General features: G+C 43.6%; 1 protein-coding gene across 20 annotated transcripts in view; it reads left to right on the top strand.

The window, feature by feature from the left end:
* KCNMA1 (potassium calcium-activated channel subfamily M alpha 1) overlaps nucleotides 1–26,123 on the top strand; it is a gene marked incomplete at both ends in the record, with an annotated part of 758,887 nt that overhangs the window by 660,665 nt on the left and 72,099 nt on the right. For all 20 annotated transcript variants that reach the window (XM_079697900.1, XM_079697893.1, XM_079697892.1 and 17 more), the window contains 2 exons: nucleotides 2,369–2,462; nucleotides 22,674–22,797. In XM_079697900.1, the coding sequence (XP_079554026.1) occupies nucleotides 2,369–2,462; nucleotides 22,674–22,797 (218 nt within the window). The remainder of the gene's footprint in view (nucleotides 1–2,368; nucleotides 2,463–22,673; nucleotides 22,798–26,123) is intronic.

Here is a 26,123-nt window from a genome sequence, read left to right as displayed (position 1 = left end):
TATAATTAGACAAAACCATGGCAACATCTGGTGGCCTTGAATAAAGCTAGCCACATAGACTAGGTTAGCTAAAAGACCTTTTTGGGTATCACACAAGAAGGCTTGTGTGATAGAGAAGAAAAGAATTTCCACCTCCTACTAGATCAATTCACATGCACACGTTATTTAGTACATCATGCTGCTCAACTAATCTAGGTCATCCTGAACACAGTGCAACCATTGCAAGTGGTCCATATTAAAAGATGACCTTGTATTATGGGGGTAGTCAGTGCAAGACTTCTACCCCATCCTAAGGTGGGGAAAGTGCAAAAGTACACTTACACACACACACACACATTCTCTCTCTCTCTCTCCTCTCTCTCCTCTCTCTCCTCTCTCCTCTCTCTCTCTCTTTATCTCAATCTCACTGCCTTTCTACCCCATTATTGCCTGGGATGCCTGGCCCCCTATCCTATGAAAGGAAGATGAATGCAGGTCAAGCTCAGAGTGCCTGTTTGCTTGCTGAGAGATGCATATCACCTCTAAGTGATTTTTTTCAATACCATTTATGTGGCTTGTATTTATTTCCTTTAATCTTTTAAGTGCTATTTAGTCTCTATGTGATTTGCTGTGGATACTGGTTTCTGATAAGATGCGATATCCTCCCGGCCACATAGTTCCTGCCTGGAGCCCTAAGTGACTGATACGGTTGCAGCCTGAGCCTGGCCCTCTGGGGGGACAGGACAGGGGGGAGCAGGTGGTAGCGAGTAAGGGCTGTGGGCATTTGCAGGTGCTTTTTTGCCTTCATTTCTTCTGGTCATGCTCTTATCTGCAACCACATTCTTGTTCCCTCTCCCTGTGTCAGCCAGAAGTTAAGACAGCCCCAGACTGACAGTAGAATAAAGGAGTGTACCAAGAGTGATACCTTGAAACAGATTTGGAGGGTAGTTAGATTATTATTATCTCTTTGGGACCATGTATCATAACACACTAAATGTATTTAGGGTTTTCAGGGAAGTACCATATCATGCATGTTCTGATATGGGTCTTCCTGGATAATATCAAGTAGCTGAGATGGCATTTCCTCCCCCCACCTGAGCCTTGTACACCTTTAACATATATCAAGCTTCTTTTGATGTTGTCGCTGCTAATATTTCTCTTCTTAGCTTTAAGGTAACTGCATGTTATTTCGAGTTTCAGGGGTGCTTCCTCCCAGTCTGTGTTGCAGTCAACAATAAGAATCCGAGGATCCTATTTTTCCTCCTTGACATTACAGCTTTAGCCTGTGTTGTGGGGCGTGGGGAGAGGAAGACTAGGATTTTGCTGCTGGTGCCCTTGGGTGACAGGCTGGGTATGCAATCTGCTAATTATCAAGCAGCTCTCTTAAAAAGAAACGTGATACAGGCTAATACATCTCCAAAGCTTATTCGTGGGTGTCTTTGGGCAAAAGCAGTAGAGTGTGCTGTGTTGTTTGTGAGCAGAACTTTGGATCGCTTAGTGATCTCTGTGGTGTAGACATTTGGACAACAGCCTGTGGTTTCCAGTCCCCTCTGCTGCCCTCCTTCCCCGCCCCTCCTCAGAGATAGCATTCAGTGGCAACCTCCTCCTCCCTTTGGGCGCTCTTCTCCGGCCTGGTTCTGCAGCCTTGCAGCCCCTTCCTCCCATCTTAATGAATTAAGAAAGGATCCCATGCACACAGGCCCTCCCTCTTGGGGGGTGGAGGGACGAGAGCTGAGTTGGGCTGGGATTCTTGAACCAGAACATACCAATGTTCCCAGTCCTGACGGACTGAAACATTGGCTCTTAAGGCCTCAAATCCCTGCCTCCTTCCAAGGCTTTTTCCTCTGGCATGTAGGAATTAGGACCTGGTTACATTGGTCCGTTTGCAGAAGCAGCCGGCTGGCAGCTCTTATGCTGCTGCTTCAAATACAGCTTTATTTCTGATTTTGGTTACAAGAAAACCTATCTGGTTACCCAGCAAAACAAAGTAACCAAAAAGAAATTCTAAGCAGAATGATGGAGTGTTCCTATATATATATACGTATATATACATATATATACGTATATATATATATATATATATACACACACATACATGTATTGGTGTACAGTTAGATTATAATTTCTTTTCTCTCTAATGGCAGGGTGTTTTCACGCTGTTTTAGTCTGTTTAAATTGCATGTTCAAACGCTGGAGTGTCTAGAGGTGATGCTCTCACCTTTTCTAAGCCGGCCTCTTTGACTAACGCTTTGGTCTTTGGGTCCTAAGAGATGGCCGTGAATTCCTAGTGAGTGACTGAGCCGTGAGTGTGTGTCCTTTGATATCTTGCCTGTATTGCACAGTCTGCCCTCAAGCTGTTCATAATCTCATGAGCTGCCTGTATTTCCAGTTGAAGATGAGCAGCCGTCAACACTGTCACCCAAAAAAAAGCAGCGCAACGGAGGCATGCGGAACTCACCCAGCTCCTCGCCCAAGCTGATGAGGTAAGGATAGGGGCCCGGGCCACGCGGTGGGTCCACCGGTGGGTCCCCCTCTCACTCTGTCTCCTGTCCTTGCCCCCTCCCCACCTTGCCAGGCCCAGAGGCTCCCCTCCCCAGCAGGCTCACGGCGGAGGAGGGGACGAGATCGTTAGATGGCTTCTTAAAGGCTGAAGTATTTATTCTGTCAGCTTGTCAGCAGTTAATGATAGAGCTGAAAAAATTCTGTCATGAAAAACAGTTTGAAAAGCTGTTTGAAAAATACATAGGCTTTAAAGTCTGAGCTGTCACCAAGTCCTGTCTATGTGTAGTTCCTAAACAGCAGTGGCACTAATGACAGCGGCAACCAATCAGAGGAACCCGTGTGGTTAGTTTGCCTCCAGCAAGTCTCTTTCTGCTGGAGTCCCTCCGAGAGGACTGTTTTCTGTACTTAAGGCCATATGTGAGATGTATCATCACAATCAAAAATGAACCTGAAGATTACCTTCTCTTTATCCTGTCGATTGAAATCAAATTTCTGTTAATTGATTTTGACTGATAAAAAAGTCTAATAATCTGTGGACTTGCCAAAGCAAAGTTCAAAAGTAATCCAGTTCTGCTCAGGCTAAAAGCAATATTAATTATGAAATAGAGCTTGTGTGCACTCTTTTTCTCTCTCTCTCTCTTTCTCTCCTCCCTCCCTCCCTCTCTCCCTTCCTTCCTTCCTTCCTTCCTTCCTTCCCTCTCTTCTTTCTGTCTTGACTGCAGCTTCCTCTAGGTAATGGCAAGTGAAGTCAATTTTCAGTAGAATTCTGTTGGATCCTCTCCTTGGACTCTTCATCTTTCATCTTCCTTTTTCTGTCTTCGATTCATCTGCCAATCCCAGTGCTTCTTTCCCCCCATCATCCTAGCTCTCCAGCACCTCAATGAAACAGGAGTGATTTCAGATTTGCACTGCTTTCCCTAAATGGTTCCTGCCATGGAAACACCTGCCATCTTGACGATAATTTCTTCTTTTCATTGACATTGGCTGCTCTCTTCCCTTTGATGATTGATAAAAAAAAAAAATCACAGCGATTTCCTCCTCCTCCTCCCCTTTTCCAAGCATTTGCATCTTCCTGGCTCCCCATGACCACCTTTCTAGGATGGAGAGAGAGTAGAGTCCGTCTTCATATGGTTGAGGACGCAGGTCCCAGGAGAAGACTCACCCAGCCCCGTGTCCTTTTCCGTCACCATCCCCTCTTCCTGTTCAATGTTTCCTTAACAGTTCTCTGCCTTCCCTTCACTCAGTCTTGCTTGGGTGTTGCTGATTTACATGCTTGTTGACGGTTTATGAGGAGGAATAAAATGTGCCAACTGCCAAGCCTCTCCCTTTTCTGATGCTGGTTGTCGTGCTCACCTCCGCTCTGCATTTGCTCACCTTTAGGTAATCGCCTCATCTCATGCTAATAGTTTTATCCATTGCAAGTAAAGCCCAGGCGCTTTCTTTTGCCTAAATTTAGAGAAGCAAATAAATAAATAAAGAGAAGTCTGAAAAATCTGAAACCTTTGGAGCCAAATTCCCTGTCCCTGTTTGCTATGTAAAGTATGGCTCATTTCTCTGATCTTGAGTAATAATAATTCTGAGGAGTTACACTGTTTTCATATGCTTCAAAGCTGTGTCAAAGTTTTGCTGCTTAAGGGTACTTCTTTCTTCTGTTGGCTCTTGGGTACCAAGATGACAGGTCTTCTGTACGAGGTGGAAGCTTCTTTAAGTCGTAGCCTTCAGCAAAACATCAAATTACCAAATCCAGGGTAACATACTTCTACACAAATGCCTTTCCTGTATATATATTATACCCTATATATTAAATACTTTAGTGTTACACGCTACATTTTATGTGCGATAGAAAGTGATGGTTTGAGGTAGCCTTGGGGGGACTTTTTTTCCACAAGCAGAAAAAGCTAGTATGTACTGTAACAAGTATGGTTTTTACAGGACTTTGTGCCCGAAGGCCTTTGTAAATAAGTAATGATCAACAGATTGGCTGTGGGCTTTTGAAAAGCATGCCTGTGTCAGTTTGCATGATGGGGGAGAATTTTCAAAGTGGGTCTTGCTTTCATTGCCTGTAGGAGAGGGGCTGAGGAAGGCAGTCCTCCCAGGCTGGAGCTGTCTGCTCTGCGGTACATCAGAATTGCTAAACGTGGGCCAGGCGGTGAGCTGAAACTTGCCAAGCTACAGAACTCGGGTTTCTGGTGTTGGTGCCTTTGGGCTGCTGCTATGGCCGTGACTACTGTCACCAGGGCACTTTACCCCACCAGCCCACGACGACCTCGATGGCTGCTCAGCTGGAACGGGCCGCCCCATGACAAGTCAGAAAGTCTCAGGCACTCCTCCTTCACCTTGACTTTCTGTGTTGCAGGTACTCTACAGACTCTGTCTGGTGTGGGAGCCAAGACAGGGTGTTGAGCCCTCCCTCTGTTGCCCTTCATTTCCTGGGTAGGAACGAAGAGCCCATGGGCGGTTTGGTTGGGTTTGGTTTGAATCCCTGGCCCTGGCCGTGAGGTTGCCGGGGCTTAGTTTTTCTAGCTCCCTCTTGCTAATTGACAGAAAACAGAGGGGTTCCTGTACCACCTTGAGGTTTCTCTAGGTCCTCCCCTGCAACATCTTCCAACACTCCCTTTCTACTCTACAAAAGATAGGGCTCCCAGGTCCTATTCCCTGTGACCTGAAACATCCATAAAGGAGGCTAATGACTCATTTGAGGTGGGTGTTTCGACATGAGTTTGTGGCTTGCTGCTTGAGCAGAATCAATCATTCTGAATGCGGGCAGGTTTTAGTGGCCTACGGGCAGTGATAGGGACAGTTCCAAGAGAAACCGGAGAGCCCAGAATGGGCTGGGCTGGGCTTTAATTTACCACTGTGGCCTCTGCAAATAAAACAGGCTCCTGCGTGAGGGGTCCTTGCAAGCCATCTGCCAGCAGGAAATGCTACAGGGACTCTGCACTAATGGTCTTTGTCTCCCCTTTGTTCTGGTAGCAGGGTCTACCGTGGTTTTTAAGTGTTGCTTAACTCTCTGCACAATCATTAGATGAACTGCCTCGCTTTGTGCGTCTGGATCCTGAGGCCATATGTTTTGTAGTTACCCTGACACAGAAAACAACCCTCACAGCCAGACTGAGCAAATGGTGAGCGTCTGTGCTCCAAGTCAGGGGTCTTTGTGTCATGATAGAGACCTTTGGCTTCAAATCCTACAGAGGAGCAGGCTGAGGAGTTAACCGGGGCCCTGTATTCATCTCCCTGTGGGTCTCTTAACAGGGAATTATTTAAGGAGCCTCTCTCCTAGTTTTCCTCTAAAATCGCCAAGCACCTATTGCCCCGTTCTCCCTACTCAGTGGGTTTGTGCCCTGTCAGGAAAGCTCTGTCTTCCTTCAGTTGTGAGGCTCTAGAGGGCAGGAACTTTGTCTCTGAATAATTAAGTCAAGGGTTCTTAATTTGGTGGCCTCCCAGACCCCACTGACTCTCTAGTGAAATCTGTCTAGAAAATCTCTCTAGGAAAAAGAAAGTTCACTGGACACCATTTTGACTCCAGTTGAAGGAGATCCTTGGATTCCTAAATCCCGGCCCCAGTTACTATCACATTTGGTTCTTCTCACAACCACCTTCGAGTAGTTACCTTCACAGATGCTTTTTGGCTGCTGAGGATATGTCTTCAGTGGGTAGATGGTAATGGGGGAGATGCCCAGGCTCCCACACTGTGTCCTCAAATGCAACCCGAAAGGTTATGCGTTTTAGCTGCCTGCTTCTATTTCTTTTCTCAGATTAATTCTTATCTGGGAAATGTTTAGAGAGAGCCTGCTGTACTCAAGGTGTTGTGGAAGGTCTTTGAGGGGTGTAAAGTAAGATGGATTACACTCTTCAAGTTACATGGGTTACGTGTCTTCAAAATGCTCACGGTTTGATGTGGGAGACAGACAAGCATATACAGCAAAACGGAATAAGGACAGAGTAGAGACCTACCAGTGTGGGCTGTGGGAGCAGAGGGTGCCCTCATTACCTCTGGTCTGGGAGGCTGAGCCCGGGCTGTGAAAGATGAGGAGAATTCTCGACTAATAGCACTAGCCACCCTTGTCCATTGTTTACTAGGTGCCAGGCATCGTTCCAAGAGCATTAGGCCTGTTAATTCCTGGAATCCTAACTACAGCTCCAGAAGGAGGGATTGCTCTCTGGTCCATTTTACAGATAAGGAAATTGAGTCACAGAGATGTAAAAAATAGTAAATCTAGTAAGTCTTACCTAACTGGGAAGATTTGAACCCAGATGGTTTGGTTTCCAAACCCATATTGTTTGCTGCTTCATTCTTCTGCCCGATGAGGCAAATAGGAAAGTGCTCAGGCCATTGCAAGTGGCTTGATGTGGCTGGAGAAAGGCATTCTTAGAGTTGAAAATATGAGCATATTCTGGCACCCAGTCATGAAGGCCTTTCCTGTCATAGGCCAAAACCTTGCTGGTTTTTGAGGAGGCAGTGCCCTAACTTGTGTTTTGGGAGGATCACTGATGAAAGTATAAGGACGGGTTTAGAACCCTCCATCAGGGCCTTCTTGGAGACCCGTGGTACCTCTGGGTACCAAACCGTTCAGGGTCTGCTTTAGAATAGTGAACCAGACGTGGGCTAAACAGTCTTCCCAAGAAGGACACACAGCATTCCTGATATAATGACAGTAACGCCTCTTCCCTCAGGTGCTAGAGGGGACTTGGTGTAAGATACCACGGGTTATGAGGATTTACCTAGTATGTGTCGGGTGGACGCTTTACACAAAGAGATAGCCCCCAGCCAGGCTAGTGAGGATAACTGACAGCACTAAAAACAGATATTGAATGCTGTGAAAGGAGCTTCATGTCATAAGACCCGGAAACATTAGATATTTGTTTTCTGAATCAGAGTGGAAATATGATTGGAGTAAAACAGATTATCCTCTTGGGCCCTAACTGATCATTAAATGAAATAAACTCATCTGCTTGTTAAGTCCCAGCCTCTCCCTTTTGACGCATACCTCTCACGGGGTCTTTTTGTTAGGACTGCCAGCTTGAAAGGTTGTAGTAATAGAAAATGGCAGAGTGGCCTGAGCCCACTCAGAGTTGGGGACAGAGTGCCACTCTCCCGATCTCTTTCACTGGGCAGAATGAAGAAGGAAGGCCAGGACAGCTTAGCTAAGTAAATCCACCTCTTAATGCACAAACACATAGAAAATGACAGGCCCTCACGGGACTGCAGAAGAAAGAAATGGTGGGTCTCATCATCCCAAGGCTTGGTGGATTTGACACAGGTCCCTGGACACATTGCATACACAGTAGAGGCTCATTATCCTGTCCCCTCATTTCAGAAGCATGTTGTCCACTCTCCTCCAGGACTGAAGAACATGTCAGCTCTCCCAGCTTGTCTCCCAGATATCAATAAAGGTAGTAATTTCCTTCTTGCTCTGAGGATGGTGGCTGTCTAGTAAGAGATGACATACTAGGGAGCCGCAGTTCTTGATTGTTTACTTGTTGGGCAGAAAAAAAAAATGCAAGTAGAGAGATACAGAAAGTTTGGCCAGAGTGACCTGAAGGTTTTCTCAAGGTGGCTCCAAGGTTGACCATCTTGGGGAGATGGGGGTGGGGGGTAGGGGGCAGCCGTGTCTCAGGAGAGACGAGCATTATGTAGGACAGTGGAGGCAGCTTTGAAGGATGAGTTAGGGCAGAATCCCGAAGTCAGGATCCTTGCGACCTAGCAGGAAATAGAATTCACCCAGAAATAAAATGCACCCAAGAAAGAAGCAGATCCATTGAGTCAGAACCATTTACGGTGCTGAAAACCTAAGTATGGGCCCTTTTGAGGAGACCACCTGAGACCCCCTCCGGTCTCCTGTGGCTGCTGCAGCCAGAAACCCATGCATGTGACCTGCGGCTCCCGAACATTGCCCTGAAGGACTTGGCTACTGCCTGCGACGTTGTCTTCTGTGGAGTGGAAGAAGCGATGGGAAGCAAGGAGGGTGGAAAACTGAATTATAAGCGTTGCACTTGATAAGAAAGAATATTTCATTTGCTTTTCTCTGCTGGTTTATTTGCTGATTAGCTCTTGGAGGTAGACGTCAGCAAGAGAGAGTCATTTGCGTGGCTTCCAGGTTAGGAATTTCTATCAAGTGTTGACACAACCCCTCAAGTTCCAGAGAGTCACAGAGCGAGAGTCAGAGCAGGTGACCTGGGTGCACTTTTGTCACCAGAGCTGCATTCTCCATTTGAATAGCAGGGCCAGGACTACAGTGGGGCGTGTGAGGTGCCTCCTTCCGTTTTGCACCGAGGCCCCTCGATGGCCTCACTCTGATCCCGGCCTCGTTGAATAGAACCATAGCCTTCCAGTCCGTATGTTGCAACTAGTTGCTAACTTTGGTAGGATTGCCTCAAACCACAAAGCCTCTCCATTTGGGCAAAACTTTACAGCAGTGATCCGCAATTTCAGCATGCATCAGAATCATCTGGAGCACCTTGTTGAAACAGAGCTGATTCAGTAGGTCTGGGCTGGGCTGGAGAACTGCATTTCTCTCAAGTTCCCAGGTGATGCTGAGGCAGCTGGTGTGGGGTCATGCTTCGAGAACCACCGCTTACAGGAATCAGAGCAGTGGGAGGAGCTTCACGTGATGGGGACCCTTCTCACAGAAATGTTCAGCCCTGGCACTGGAGCACTAAACATTTGTTAAGAACAGCTGTGTTGACCACCTTGTACATCAGACATGAGTCCTGTCTGCTGATCAGTTACAGCAGCTGGCTTCAGGCACATTCCAGGCAGCCTGACTGGTTAGAGACATACTACAGAGTCTCCCTTCCTTCCGATCACGATGCCCTAATTTCAAGTACTGTGCCCGTAAAGCGGAAAAACAGCGCAAGAGCCTTGATTGTTCCTCAAACAAATTGTTACAAGATGTCAAAGGCAAAGGGGCTCTCACTGGACACTTTTTCTGGTCTGCATAGAGGTCTGGGGAGTTTCTGTTGAATGATTTGAGATATTCAGAGATCAGAGATCATTCATCAGCTTCTCTTGGTAGTTGGTTGTTTACTGGGTCCTCTGCTGGGTTCTGGAAATGTGTGGAAGAGTAAAATAGGACTTCCCTGCCCTGAAGAAGATCACCAACTGATGGATAAGACAGTTGTGCAAATTATTATCTCTGAAAGAGCATCTTACTTCTGTTAAGAGCTCCCAGGAGGGGAAAGCCATGTCTGTCTCTGAGGTTATGGAGGAGGACAGCACAGGAGGAATATTTGAAGCAAACCGGGAGGCTTCAGAAGTGTTCTGGTACCCTTACTATGGTGCCTGACATAACAGATACTCAGTAAAATCAGTCTTTGCCACTGGGGTGAAAGGCCTGCAGAGGCATGAGAAATTGCCCAATTTTATCAAGCCTCCCGTTTCCCAGGGAGACTTCTGCAGAGTTGGCCTCAATCTAGATGGGACGCTTGTAATAATAGGAAAGGCCTTATCATGTGATGAGAAATGAGGTCCTGAAAATCAAGCAAGGGAAAGGATGCAATTTTAAAACCATTTGGTAACTTTCCTCTTTCATACCTTTTGTTTGTCGGTTTGGTTTGGTTTGGTTACTTGTACTTTAATGTAAATTTCTGAAGTCCAGCATTGAACCCACTGCCACACAAAAAAATTCGAATTTTACTCCAAGGGGAACTGTGCTCTTTAAAATATAATGCTACCTTCTTCACAGCAGGTTTGCTAGAAAAGAGAATTGTGGTTTTGCTTTAGGCTGTTGTCTTCAAGGCAAGCTTTTTGTGTGTCTGCTGTAGCTGGGCATTTAGTTCACTTCCTGAGATTAATTGAGGGCAAACGGCATTCCTTGCTCTGCAAACCCTCAAAACAATGATCTTTTATTCTTTTTTTGAAGTGAGGTATGCTTAATATCTAGCTGCGGACTTTGGAGGTATGAGCTGAGATTCAAGAAGCATAGCTATGAAAAATTTAACTCACTGGAGCTCCTCGGTTGTTATAAAAATGTGGGTAATTCCTAAATGGAGTCTTCAGATATTGGGACAAGACAAAAACTCACCCAGCCTTAGTTGATTATTGAGGCTCTCCTTAGCACATTGTCCTGACAGGGGCTCATGGGGAAATTTTCTACTGATAATTCACACCAGCTGTGCATTTCATAAATGCCCGCCATGCTGCTTTTCTTTTTTGCAACGTAGAGGGCACTGTGGCTTGGGGCGCTGCGGTGGGGAATGAGCACGATCCAGCTGCCTCCTGCAAGTGGGAGGGGGTCAGATGGGGGCCACGCTGCACTGACTTCCAGTTAAGAAGACCTCTCTGGGCAAAGCAGTTCTGTTCCCACTGTCTTCTCCACATTACTTATCCACTCTCTTTCCCATCTGTACCAGTGGGTGATAATAACAGAAATTACCTGTAAGTGTCATTGTGATGAGTAAATCACAAAGTGTAGGTAAAAGTTTTAGCGCAGCAACATTTATAAGAGCTCAACCCGTGATGGCTAGTCATCTTAGTAGCAACAGTAGTAGTAGTCGTAGTCTAGTAGTCAAAGTAATAGTAGGAGAACCCCACACCTTTATTATTGAACCACTTTCTGTTTCCTGTCTCCTTTCACCATTGCAACAGCTACAAATATATAAGTGAGTTCTAAGCAAAGTATAAAGAATGATAATAATAACAGTAGTTAACCGTTATTGAGGGCATGCTGTGTGTCACGTTCTGTGCTAAGTGCATGCCATGTCTTTACTCAGGCAACCCTCAAATTGAATCCATTAACTAATGATGATGTTTAACATTCCCATTTTACAGGTAAAGAAACTGAGGCAAGGCACAATGTAGCAAGTAGCAAATGAACCAAAACCTGATGAAAGACATTTTGGCTCTGGAGCCAGTGTACTTAATCACTAAAGAAATAGGTGGTTTTCTGCCCTCAGTGGTATCCACTTCCAAACACTCCCTTGGAGGGGTCAACTCTCTTGGTTCCACTGAACAAATTAACTGGCTAGTGTCCGGGTTTCTTGTTTTCTTTGGTTGGCCTGTCATAAGTATTGATCCTCAAATGCAAGTTAAAGACTGGGGAGAAGTTTCCCTCCAGATAGAGCAGATCCAATTGTGTATGTATGTGACCCAAACTCTTTAATGAAGATACTGTGTCTTTCTGGTATGTTTCCATGTATTCCTAAACTGATGGCAGGATGCTTTTCTCCTTTAAATGAACAGCTGAGCCCTAAGGTGCAAGAAAGACAGCCAGGGTCATCAGTGGAGTGACATCTGGTACATTGTGCCCATTTTTCTTTAAGGTGCACTATTGTATTAATTTGCTCAGGCTGCCATAACAAAGTACTACAGACTGAATGTCTTAAACAACAGAAATTTATTTTCTCACTGTTCTGGAGGTTGGAATTCCAAGATCAAGCTGTTGGCAGAGTTGGTTCCTTATGAGGCCTCGAAGGAAGGATCTGTTTCAGGCCTCTCTCCTTGGCTGGTAGATGGCCATCTTCTCCCCATGACGTCACATCATCTTCCCTCTGTACATGTTTGTGCCCAAATTTCCCCTTCTCGGGGCTTCCCTGGTGGTGCAGTGGTTGAGAGTCTGCCTGCCAATGCAGGGGACACGGGTTTGTGCCCCGGTCCGGGAGGATCCCACATGCCGCGGAGCGGCTGGGCCCGTAAGCCATGGCCGCTGAGCCTGCGCGTCCGGAGCCTGTGCTCCGCAATGGGAGAGACCACAACAGTGAGAGGCCCGAGTACCGCAAAAAAAAAAAAAAAAAAAAAAATTTCCTCTTCTTATAAAGACGACAGTCATATTGGATTAGGGCCTACCCTAGTGACCTCATTTTAACTGAATTACCTCTTTAAAAACCATATCTCAAAATACAGTTACAGTCTGAGATACTAGGAGTTAGGACTACAGCATACAAATTTTATGGGGGCGGGGATACAATTCAGGCCATAACAACTACACAGCAGATACACTTCACCTCATAGTTTTACCCTAAAATAAGGCTTGTACATTGGCTAAGTGGTAAGTGACACATGAGCCTTGAATCAATTATGGTCCATTTTGGGGGAGCTGGGATTACTTTCTGAGTTGAGGAAATATATAAAATAGTTAAGATGTGAAAGGCAATATCTAGTATTGGGCCTCGGTTCCAAGTAAATCTTTAAGGAGTTGTCCAAGAGCCCGTGAAAGTGATTCTCTTTGTCGTTTTGTAAACTGATAATGTTGGGATGCTTTGTTCAGGGAGGTTTCTGATGGTCCTCCTTTCCTCCCCCAACCAAAGCACTATTGGTTGTTGTGCTCAGTGGCAAATGCTTGGGCTTTCTCCTATTAATAGAAAGTCCAAGTTAGAAGGAGAATTTCCTGTAGACGAGTAGCCTAAGCCAGCCTGTGGCACTTATGTTGCTACAGAAACAGACACATGGCAAAGAAATGTATCCTGTCTGGCCCAAAGTAGCTAGTAACTCTCATGTTGCTGAAATCAATCACATTCCAAGCTTCCTCCCAGATGTCTAGTGAATCTAGTTAATGAGGATCAGTTCTAGTAATCAGTCTTCAATGCTTCTTATCTCCCGTCTTTGCTCCCAAAACAACTTTTCTATGCTTACTCCATGTCCTCCAGCCTTTTGATACCCAACAGTGGTTCAGTATTTCCAAAATCCTTCCAGTCAGCGCTCATTCATTGAGAGAAGAGTGCTTAAAGGTCATCTAGGCTCACCCAACATTTATAATGAAATTTATAATGAAATCCCCCTCTATATTCGCAGCTCCTCAGGAATGTCTCAAATGATGAGAAATCCACTGCCTTGGGAAACAACCCATGTCATTTTTAAAATACCTTCCATTTGTATAACATTCTTCCTTTCTGGAAACCTGAGTTTGGCTCTATCTAAATCCCTAGTCTGAGCTCCATTGGTCATACTCAATCAGTCGAATCCATCTCTTCCACTTGACTGCCATTGCACATCTGAGGGCAGCTCAGGTCTTCTGTACCTCAGCTCAGGCAATACGACATCTCCAACCATGGTTTTGGGTGCCTTTCTTTGACTCTTTTCTTTTGGATCTCAATCCTCTGAATGGCTCCTGGTGGATCATGCCTATAATATGCTGAGATTCCTCCTTACCTTTCAGGACTCAGATCAAAAGTTATCTTCTTTGCAAAGCCTTTCTTGATGTTACTCAAATACCAGGCAATTGACAGATTTCCTGGTGTTCTCAGACCACCTTGTACATTCACTTTGCTATAACACTAACCACAGTGTATCACAACCGTTGATGGACATTTTCTCTCTCGCTCGCTGTATTATAACTCTCTCTTTGACTAGGGACTGTACCTTCAACATTGCGGTATCCTCCATTCCCGGCACAGAAGAGGGGATTCCTGTTTATTGATTGCTTTGCTGATTCAGGAAACCAAAGTTCAAATTTCAGGTACCATGGCTGATCAGAAATGGAAATATCTTTGTTCAGGGAGGTTTTTGACGGTCTTCGGATCAGCCCCTTTTAGTAACATCCTGGATGACTTATATTTAAATGATCTGGGGTAGGCTGAGAGGCTTGCAGGAAGTACGGAGTGCAGCGTGGCTTACCACTGAGACTTCCCTGATGCTTCTAGATGTTCCAGTGCAAATCCTGGCTTACAGCCCTAGTGTCAAATGATACCTGGTGTACCCAGATCTCTACCCTAGTTAATGAGGCTTGACGTTAAAAAGCTGTCTTTTTTTCTTTTCACTGAGGGACAATTGATCATCAGGCTTGTTTATTTACTTTTTTTTTTCAGTAGGAAACATTTTTTTAATAGATCTTTATTGGAGTATAATTGCTTCACAATACTGTGTTGGTTTCTGTTGTACACCAAAGTGAATCAGCCATACGCATACATATGTCCCCATATCCCCTCCCTCTTGAGCCTCCTTCCCACCCTCCCTATTCCTCCCCTCCAGGTCATCACAAAGCACCAAGCTGATCTCTCTGTGCTATGCTGCTGCTTCCCACTAGCTAGCTATTTTACATTCTGTAGTGTATATATGTCGATGCTACTCTTACTTCGCCCCAGCTTCCCCCTCCCACCCTGTGTCCTCAAGTCCATTCTCTATGTCTACATCTTTATTCCTGCCCTGCAACTAGGTTTATCAGCACCATTTTTTTTTTTTTTAGATTCCATATATATGCGTTAGCATACAGTATTTGTTTTTCTCTTTTTGACTTACTTCGCTCTGTATGACAGACTCTAGGTCCATCCACCTCACTACAGATAACTCAATTTCCTTTCTTTTTATGGCTGAGTAATATTCCATTGTATATATGTACCACATCTTTTTTATCCATTCATCTGTCAATGGACATTTAGGTTGGTTCCATGTCCTGGCTATTGTAAATAGTGCTGCAGTGAACATTGTGGTGCATGTCTCTTTTTGAATTATGGTTTTCTCAGGGTATATGCCCAGTAGTGGGATTGCTGGGTCATATGGTAGTTCTATTTTTAGTTTTTTAAGGAACCTCCATAATATTTTCCATAGTGGTTGTATCAATTTACATTCCCACCAACAGTGCAGGAGGGTTCCATTTTCACCACACCCTTTCCAGCATTTATTGTTTCTAGACTGTTTGATAATGGCCATTCTGACTGGCATGAAGTGATACCTCATTATAGTTTTGATTTGCATTTCTCTAATAATTAGTGTTGTTGAGCATCTTTTCATGTGCCTCTTGGCCATCTGTATGTCTTCCTTGGTGAAATGTCTATTTAGGTCTTCTGCCCATTTTTTAATTGGATTGTTTGGTTTTTTCATGTTGAGCTCCGTGAGCTGTTTGTATATTTTGGAGATTAATCCTTGGTTGTTTCATTTGCAAATATTTTCTTACATTCTGAGGGTTGTCTTTTTGTCTTATTTATGGTTTCCTTTGCTGTGCAAAAGCTTTGAAGTTTCATTAGGTCCCATTTGTTTATTTTTGGTTTTATTTCCATTTCTCTAGGAGGTGGGTCAAAAAGGATCTTGCTGTGATTTATGTCACAGAGTGTTCTGCCTGTGCTTTCCTCTAAGTGTTTTATAGTGTCTGGCATTACATTTAGGTCTTTAATCCATTTTGAGTTTATTTTTGTGTATGGTGTTAGGGAGTGTTCTAATTTCATTCTTTTACATGTACCTGTCCAGTTTTCCCAACACCACTTATTGAAGAGGCTGTCTTTTCTCCATTTATGTTCTTGCCTCCTTTGTTGTAAATTAGGTGACCATATGTGCATGGATTTATCTCTGGGCATTCTACCCTGTACCACTGATCTATATTTCTGTTTTTGTGCCAGTACCATACTGTCTTGATTACTGTAGCTTTGTGGTATAGTTCAAACTTGAGGAGCCTGATTCCTCCAACTCCGTTTTTCTTTCCCAAGATTGCTTTGCCTGCTCGAGGTCTTTTGGTTTCCATACAAATTGTACAATTTTTTGTTCTAATTCTGTGAAGAGTGCCATTGGTAGTTTGATAGGGATTGCATTGAATCTGTAGATTGCTTTGAATCTGTAGATTGCTTTGGGTAGTATAGTCATTTTCACAATATTGATTCTTCCAGTCCAAGAACGTGGTATGGTATATTTCTCCATCTGTTTATGTCATCTTTGATTTCTTTCATCAGTGTTTTATAGTTTTCTGAGTACAAGTCTTTCGCCTACTTAGGCAGGTTTATTCCTAGGTATTTTATTCTTTTTGTTGCGATGGTAAATGGGAGTGTTTCCTTAATTTCTCTTTCTGATTTTTTGTTGTTGGTATATAGGAATACCAGCGATTTCTGTGCATTAATTTTGTATTCTGCAACCTTACCAAATTCATTGATTAGTTCTAGTAGTTTTCTAGTGGCATCTTTAGGATTTTCTATGTATAGTATCATGTCATCTGCAAACAGTGACAGTTTTACTTCTTCTTTTCCAATTTGTATTCCTTTTATTTCTTTGTCTTCACTGATTGCCATGGCTAGGACTTCCAAAACTATGTTGAATAAGAGTGGCGAGAGTGGGCATCCTTTTCTTGTTCCTGATCTTAGTGGAGATGCTTTCAGTTTTTCACCATTGAGTATGATGCTTGCTGTGGGTTGGTCATATATGGCCTTTATTATGTTGAGGTAGGTTCCCTCTGTGCCCATTTTCTGGAGAGTTTTGATCGTAAATGGGTGTTGAATTTTGTCAGAAGCTTTTTCTGCATCTATTGAGATGATCATATGGTTTTTATTCCTTAATTTGTTAATGTGGTGTATCACACTGATTGATTTGCGTATATTGAAGAATCCTTTCATCCCTGGGATAAATCCCACTTGATCATGGTGTATTATCCTTTTTTGTTGGATTCTGTTTGCTAGTATTTTGTTCAGGATTTTTGCATCTATGTTCACCAGTGATATTGGTGTATAATTTTCTTTTTTTGTGATATCTTTTTCTGGTTTGTGCATCAGGGTGATGATGGCTTTGTAGAAATTATTTGGGAGTGTTTCTCCCTCTGCAATTTTTTGGAAGAGTTTGAGAAGGATAGGTGTTAGCTCTTCTCTAAATGTTTGATAGAATTTGCCTGTGAAGCTACCTGGTCCTGGACTTTTGTTTGTTGGAAGACTTTTAATTACAGTTTCAATTTCATTACTTGTGATAGGTCTGTTTATATTTTCTAGTTCTTCCTGGTTCAGTCTTGGAAAATTGTACCTTTCCAAGAATGTGTCCATTTCTTTTTGGTTGTCCATTTCATTGGTGTGTAGTTGTTTGTAGGAGTCTCTTATAATCCTTTGTATTTCTGCAGTGTCAGTTGTGATTTCTCCTTTTTCATTTCTAATTCTGTTGATTTGCATCCTCTCCCTTTTTTTCTTGATGAGTCTGGCTAATGGTTTATCAATTTTATCTTCTCAAAGAACCACCTTTTAGTTTTATTGATCTTTGCTATTGTTTTCTTCATTTCTATTTCATGTATTTCTTCTCTGATCTTTATGATTTTTTTCCTTTTACTGGCTTTGGGTTTTCTTGTTCTTCTTTCTCTAGTTGTTTTAAGTGTAGGGTTAGATTGTTTATTTGCGACTTTTCCTGTTTCTTGAGGTGAGATTGAATTGCTATAAACTTCCCTCTTAGAACTGCTTTTGCTGCGTACCATAGGTTTTGGGTTGTCGTGTTTTCATTGCCATTTGTTTCTATGTATTTTTTTATTTCTTCTTTGATTTTTCCAGTGATCTCTTGGTTATTTAGTAGCACACCATTTAGCCTCCATGTATTTGTGTTTTTTACATTTTTTTTCCTGTAACTGATTTCCAGTCTCATAGTGTCACGGTCAGAAAAGATGCTTGATACGATTTCAATCTTCTTAAATTTTCTGAGGGTTGATTTGTGACCCAAGATGTGATCTATCCTGGAGAATGTTCCATGTGCACTTGAGAAGAATGTGTGTTCTGCCAGTTTTGGGTGGAATGTTCTATAAATATCAATGAAATCTATCTGGTCTATTGTGTCATTTAAAGCTTGTGTTTCCTTATTTATTTTCTGTTTGGATGATCTGCCCATTGGTGTAGGTGGGGTGTTAAAGTCCCTACTATTATTGTGTTACTGTCAATCTCTCCTTTCATGGTTGTTAGCATTTGCCATATGTATTGAGGTTCTCCTAACATTTATAATTGTTATATCTTCTTGGATTGATCCTTTGATCATTATGTAATGTCCCTCCTTATCTCTTGTAACAGTCTTTTGTGTGTGTGTGTGTGTGTGTGTGTGTGTGTGTGTGTGCGTGCTACGTGGGCCTCTCACTGTTGTGGCCTCTCCCGTTGCGGAGCACAGGCTCTGGACGCGCAGGCTCAGCGGCCACGGCTCACGGGCTTAGCCGCCCTGTGGCATATGGGATCTTCCTGGGGGCACAAACCCGTGTCCCCTGCATTGGCAGGCGGACTCTCAACCACTGCACCACCAGGGAAGCCCTAACAGTCTTTATTTTAAAGTCTATTTTATCTGATAAGAGTACTGCTACTGCAGGTTTCTTTTCATTTCCATTTGCATGGAATATCTTTTTCCATCCCTTCACTTTCAGTCTGTATGTGTCCCTAGGTCTGAAGTGGGTTCCTTGTAGACAGCATATATATGGGTCTTGTTTTTGTATTCATTCAGCCAGTTTGTGTCTTTCTGTTGGGGCATTTAATCCATTTACATTCAAGGTGATTATCAATATGTATGTTCCTGTTACCACTTTCTTAAGTGTTTTGGGTTTGTTTTTGTGGGTCTTTTTCTTCTCTTGCGTTTCTCGCCTAGAGAAGTTTCTTTAGCATTTATTGTAAAGCTGGTTTGTTGGTGCTGAATTCTCTTAGTTTTTGCTTGCCTGAAAAGCCTTTGATTTCTCCATTGAATCTGAATGAGATCCTTGCTGGGTAGAGTAATCTTGGTTGTAGGTTTTTCTCTCTCATCACTTTATGTATATCCTGCCACTCCCTTCTGGCCTGCAGAGTTTCTGCTGAAAAATCGGCTGATAACCTTATGGGGATTCCTTTGTATGTTATTTTTTGTTTTTCCCCTTGCTGCTTTTAATATTTTTCTTTGAATTTAATTTGTGTTACTTTGATTAATATGTGTCTTGGTGTGTTTTTCCTAGGGTATATCCTGTATAGGACTCTCTGTGCTTCCTGGACTTGGGTGACTACTTCCTTTCCCATGTTAGGGAAGTTTTCCACTATAATCTCTTCAAATATTTTCTCAGACCCTTTCTTTTTCTCTTCTTTTTCTGAGAGCCCTATAATTCAAATGTTGGTGTGTTTAGTGTTGTCCCAGAGGTCTCTGAGATTGTCTTCAATCCTTTTCAATCTTTTTTCTTTATTTTCCTCCTTGGCAGTTATTTCCACCATTTTGTCTTCCAGCTCACTTATTCGTTCTTCTGCCTCAGTTATTCTGTTATTGATTCCTTCTAGTGTATTTTCCATTTCAGTTATTGTGTTGTTCATCGCTGTTTGTTTGTACTTTAGTTCTTCTAGATCTTTGTGAAACATTTTTGTGTTTTCTAAACCTGTGCCTCCATTCTATTTCCTAGATTCTGGATCATCTTTACTATCATTACTCTGAATTCTTTTTCAGGTAGATTGCCTATTTCCTCTTCATTTATTTGGTCTTGTAGGTTTTTGCCTTGCTCCTTCATCTGTGACATATTTTTTTGCCATCTCACTTTTTTTTTTTTTTTTTTTTTTAATGAGTGGGGTTGTGTTCCTGTCTTACTGGTTGTTTGGCTTGAGGCTTCCAACACTGGAGTTTGTAGGCTGTTGGGTAGATCTGGGTTTTGGTGCTGAGATGAGGACCTCCGTGAGACCTCACTGCAATGAATATTCCATGGGGTCTGAGGTTCTCTGTTAGTCCAGTGGTTTGGACTTGGAGCTCCCACTGCAGGAGCTTCAGCCCGACCCCCAGCTCATGAACCAAGATCCCGCAAGCCGTGTGGGGTGGTTAAAAAAAACAAAAGAAGAAACAGTAAAAAATAAAATTAGACTAGGCAACTAATAGATATGTTAGAAAGAATATAAAAATAAAAATATAGATGAATCAACAACTGGAAGGTACAACAGTACCACAATAGTAAAAAAGAGGAGGAGGGAAAGGAAAATAAAAAATAGGGTAAAAGGCCTTGGTTGTGGAGAGCGGGGCCTAAGCAAGGGTGAGGTTTGGGCGGTGGGTGGAGCCAATGCTCAGGACCCACTGGGCTGGAAAAGGCCCTGGGGGCTGTGGGGGGTGGGGCTTAGGCTCAACGGAACAGCAGGGGCCCAGGCGTGCCCCCCACCCCTGGTCTCAGAGGGCGGGAGACCTCACCTGCGGGCCCAGCAGGCTCCCTGGCCGGAGTGGGAGGGGCAGTCACCCTCTGCTCCTCTCCCACTCCTCTGGAGGGCCCCTCCCGCCTGCCTCTCCTGATCTCCCCAGCCTCAGGGGCACCAATCTTGTCCGGCCTCCACTTCTCCTCCCCTCTCAGTCCCCCCACGTCCTACCAGTTCACTTGGGGGTTCCTCCCGTCTCCTTGGGTGTCAGGCTCCTCCACCAGCAGCCAGCAGGTGCCCTAGTTGTGGGGAGATGCTAACTCGGCATCTTCCCACCTTATTTACTTTCCTAGGATGAGGGTTGGAAGCCAGAGTAACCAAGGGATGATTCCTTCCCCAAAAGACAGGGAATCAAAATGTATCTCCTCTCCCTCAAGGCACATATTTTCTGAAAGGAATTTTGGCCAGCTTACTACAGCATTTGCTTGCTTGCTAATATTATATGAATATAAATCCTGAATACACTGGGGGCAGGTCTCAGACCTCCCTGAGATAATACCTCCTCTCCAACCAATAAACAACCTGGCTCTGTATCCTCTGGGCAAATTTATTAAGGTCCTCTTCCAACTGAAATACATTCTTCTAGGACTGGGAAGAAAGAGTCCATTCTGTTCATTTTCTCAGACCTCTTCTTTATGGTGGGTAGTGGATATCTATAGAACTCTTAAAGAGTCTTCAAGGACAAAAATATTCAAATTTGATCTTGCCCTGATCTGCGACCCATTCTTATCAGCAAGTGCCTTTTTATTTTAGCATTTTTGACTGAGCTCAGTATTTGAAAGGTGACCTGCTGATTTACAACACCTCTCACATTCCAACAACCCATCCACTGAGATGTTGTTCCGAGCTAACTGTGCTTCTCCTTTTAAGATCAGACATGACAGTTCCTATAGTAATCTAGTGTGTTCATTGAAGATAACTTTGCAGGATGGCTTCACATGATATTTATCATTTGGTGTAGCCTAAAAGAAAATTCTCAGGAATAAATAAATGCAGTGAGAGTCTTCCCATCTTAAGTGGGATTGGAAGGCCTATTAGGAGGGCCATGGTAGAGATCCTGAAGACTTAATAATAGGTCTCTGGACCATATAGGAGGGATTGCTATCCCACTGTCTTTGTTCTGAACATACAAATGAGAAATATCAGAAATTTCAGAGGAAGAAATACTAAGAACTAAATAAAGTTCACTCTTTAATGCTTGAAATAGATGGTTTAAAAGGTAAAATCACTTTACAGTAAATTTTGGAATTTCAACTCATTTTTATTTTCTATCTTGAATTGACAAGATTATTCAGGGAAAATGGCTCCACTGCACAGATAGCCAACTATACCTGGGACATTGTCCTAATTTTATGCAGTCATTCTTGTAGAAACCCAAATGCCTCCCTGAAAACAGAGGTGCAGAATCTCTATCAGAGATAGAATCTAGACAATGGATATGGGCCAAGATGCAGAATTATATTTCTTATGCTGCAAGCTTGTTAGAGCTTCCTGATTCTATTGTAATTCTTGAGGTTATTGGTAAGGCTCTGCCCATCCACTGGAGGGGAGGCCTCTGTAGAGGCATCTTTCTCTTCCACCAGTAAACAAGGCAAGAGAGGGTGACTGTAGCTCTGAGAATTCAAGACAAGTTTATTAAGATGCCTCTGAGCTTGAGGCTCTCATCTAAGGAGTGTGGCAGTTGGGAGGTGAAGGTAGGGGTAGGGGAGAGCATCATTGGACAGTTAGTGCAAATACAGTTGTCAAGGCAAGGAGAGAGGGTGTTGTTTAGTATTGAAATCATGTATTCCAGATGTGGGCATTTGGTAGTCAGTCTGCTCTGAAGTGACATGCTGCTGAATCTTTAAAGGGCTTCAGCCAGGGAGAGCAAAATCTGATTGGGCAAATTGCTAAAATATTTAAAGTGCAGCCTGTTAAAGCTTTTACTGCAAAGAGCATCACGTCAGAAGTTGTAGTCAGAAAGAGCGAGTAATTGGCTTTCCATCCTCATACTAGTCAGTCAGCATGAGGCTCTATTCCTATTCCTTCCTCTTCATTGCCAGTGCTAATAACAACACTTCAGGGTGTGTGCATTTGTGTGTGTCTCATGGAGAGATTGGATAGCTGGTAAAATGAGAATAGAAGGAGTGAGACATCCATAGGAAGGGAGACTAAATCCACAAAATGATGTGAAGTCCATTTTAGAAAAAGGGGAATGGGAGAGAAAGGCAGAATTACTGCCTGGCAAAGGTCACCTGCATGTCCAGGAGGTGGTAGTGGTGGTTTGAGGTAGTTATCTTTCAAAGGATGGGTTCTGCAAGCAAAAGAGTGGCCTTCAGTGACAACCACTTCCTCTGCATCTTTCATCTCCTCTGAGATGTAACGCAGGGGGCACTTTCCATTTATAATTTATCACATTTTCCACTTCGGTTTTCCTGTCCTTTTCTCCCCAGGCATGACCCCTTGTTAATTCCCGGCAATGATCAGATTGACAACATGGACTCCAACGTGAAGAAGTACGACTCTACTGGGATGTTTCACTGGTGTGCACCCAAGGAGATAGAGAAAGTCATCCTGGTGAGTGACAGATTACAGAATTGATGCCATCCGCTTCTGTCCCAAATTATGTTTACTAGGAATGAGATTTTCCTAACTGGATGGTGGGGTGATAGTCCCTGCGCCTGATTATTTTTGATACTTAATATTCAGGACATATATTGAAATAGCTAGAGCTCTCACCAGAACATGACCTGAGAGTGGAATTTTCAATCACTGAATATGTATTGGCTCATTACCGTAGGGTATGAAATGCATCATGGGAGGCAGTATGTACCATAACTCCTGTGGACATGGCTCTGGGGCCAGAGCCTGCCTGTGCCATTAGCTGCGTGGCCTTGGACGAGTCACTTGAGCTCTTTACACTATATCTCTTATGTGTAAGAAGATGGAATGAGAATGACCTTAACTCATAGGATTGTAGTGAAGATTAAAACCCATACGTTTTAATAAGTTTATAGGACTCCATAAACTTACCTATTATTATTATTATTATATATTAAATGCCATGAAGAAATCTGAATGCCACCTGTATTGTCGTTTGTTTATAACAGTGTCTTGTATCCTTCTAGATAATTGATTTATGTATTTGTGATCCTTCTTAGCACACGATGTAGGCAGGCAAATCACATTTGCTGATGATGACAAGGATGACCATGGTCCACCTCGGGAAGGCTGGGGATCAGAGCCCCGTTTCCTGGTTGACTCCTCTCAATAGCAGCAGTGGGCTTCTTCTGGTCTGTCCCAAGAATGTCAGCATAGTTAACAATCCATTCTACTCTTTAGACTTGTCCGATTAACAGCTTTAGGCTTTAATGCCTTCATCTCCTACCGTTTATTGTCTTGCTAATCCATGAAAAATGGATTAATAATCAGGAAGTTCAGATGGAAAGGTTCTTTCTCCCTTGTGCTTTCTAATCCCCAGATTGCTGTGGCCCGCTCCTTTATGTCAACCAGGAAAATCCTATCATTTCTGATGTCATGGCCACCCTTCCTAAGAAAGGGCTGTTCCAGTGCCTCAGAATGGCTTTGTGCTCTAATCCATTAGATTTTTCCCTGTGTTTTATCTGAATGTGTGTGTGATTTCTCAATTTAATTATAATCGAGCATTAAGAACCAATACAGCTCTGTGCTGGAGGCTGTCTGGGAGGTGTGAAAGTTACAGACAAAAGCGCAGAAAGTCAGAATTCTTAGGAAACAGCCCCTGTCCAAGGAGTGCAAATGGTTTTCATCACAAAGCTGCCCCATGTATTTACATTCTGATGTTGTATCTACCCCACTTTTGCTCTAGGGATATAAACTCATCCTGGTGTTACCCACCTCGGGACAGGTCAAAGGCTTGGTTGGCATTGCGGGATCCAAGGTTTTAATGGCTTGCCTAGATAATCCTGAGGAGTGCATGGCTGACTGACGTTCAAAGCCCCCGGCCAGCACCAAAGGGTTTAGTGAGGCCAGTAACTACTCCCCTCACCTGAAAAATAATATCATTTAACAAAACCTTTATAACAAACCTATTACATGTTGGGCCCTGTTCTCGTTGCTGGGGGTACAACTCCTGACTGGTCTCATAGAGCTTCTGTTCTAGTGGGGGCAAAGACCAGATCTCCAGGTAGGCAATGAATATGTAATAACATTTGAGATATGGATAAAGTGCTATGAAGAAAATAAAGTGAGGTCATAGGCTAGAAAGGGACTGGGAGGTGCTGTTTAGACAGTGTGGCCCAAAAAGCCCTCTCTAAAGTAACCCTGCACAGAGATGAGAATGCTTGGAAGAGCCAGCAACATGAGGATGCTTTCTGGGCACAGGATACTATCTGCTTTGGGGGTTAGAAAATGTGAGATGGCCGTAATTTTGAGGAAATGACCATCTAATTAAAAGCTATAAATGTACCATGAAACAGTATATTCAAAGCTAAGCGTTACAAGGCACAAAGTGCTGTTTGAACCTAGTATGTGTTTAAGTGGCTGGGGAAGTCTTATTGGATACAAACAGTTGATCTTGGAAGGGGTTTATGGCTATTAAGGCCCCATTTGGACTAGGCCTTGAAGAATGTGTAGGAAACTCAAGATACACACATAAGTAGTTTCTCTATTGTGTCTTAAACCTGGCAGAATCAGTCTTCCCAAGGCTGAGTCCCAGGAATTGAGATCTTTACCAGGTTCTCCAGGTGATATTGCTGTGGCTGGTCTAAGGATTGGTGTTTTGGTCCCCAGATCTAATTTCCTGTGGTCAGCACCTGTGCCTTGACCACTCTGCTAATTGATGCCTTCCCTACCTTCCTATTCTAGATTGCCAGCCCCTATTCTGGACCCGCTTGGTATTTTTCAGGCTTGCTGAAGGGAGCTAGCCTCCCAGATGACCAGTCAATTAAAATTAATCAGGGGTCCCATCACAGCACATTACAAACTGGTTGACCCTCTGCTGGTGGTACCTAGGCACACACACTTCCATGCAGCCAAGATAACTAACTCCAGGCATCATCCATGAAGCAGTGATGTGGGGTGTGACTCCCTAGTGGGTCCTCCTTGGTCACCATTTATAAGACATTTTCTATGGCCTCCGTCTGAGATGTCCCTGTACTGTTGCGGAGAGAAACCAATAATGGTGACAGCCCCTGCTTTAGTCTAACGATCAGGGAGTGAACGCTTGCTTCTTCCTCTCCTTGGGGGTTACTGTAATAACCCTGACATTATCGTGAATTGCAATATTGGCATTTAAACAATCAATACACTGGTCAATTCTAGGGATTAAATCGAGCAGAGTTTGATATGTGCAGGGGACATTAATATGCCTCCCCAAAAGCATCGTAAGCCACATGGGGCCATCCAGACATGCAGTGGGTGGACAGGGAGGAAGAAAGCCAAGATGGGAGGCACCAGAACAGAAAGAGGCAGAGAAAGGCCCACAACTGGCCTCCTGTGTTACTTTCTGCATGAACACAGTGAGCAGAGGGGCCAGCAGTAGCTAATCATGTGCATTTCCTGGGAAGCTCTAACTGGGGTGATTTATTCTTTCATTTGTCTCCTTTGTAAATACAGGCCTAAAGTTGGGGGAAGACATGGGCTTGTTGCCCTTGCTGTTCTGATCCTTTTAGTGGCTGTTTGGGAGTCTTCCTCTGATGACTTAACACAGGTGGCCACTCCAGTCATGTCCCTGGAAACCCCAAGGCAGCGGTAGACATTGGTCAGCAAACTCTCTCTGGAAAGGGTCATATAATAAATAATTTAGGCTTTGCTGGCCATACGGTCTCTGTCACAACTAATCACCTCTGCTTTTGTAATATAAAAGCAGCCACAGACAATACCTAATTGAGTAAGATTGGCCGTGTTGCAATAAAATTTGGTGG

This window comes from Hyperoodon ampullatus, assembly GCF_949752795.1.
Source record: "Hyperoodon ampullatus genome assembly, chromosome: 1".
NCBI classification, from domain to species: Eukaryota; Metazoa; Chordata; class Mammalia; order Artiodactyla; family Ziphiidae; genus Hyperoodon; species Hyperoodon ampullatus.
Note: the sequence above shows the minus strand (reverse complement) of the source record. Positions and strands in the feature narration are given on the sequence as shown.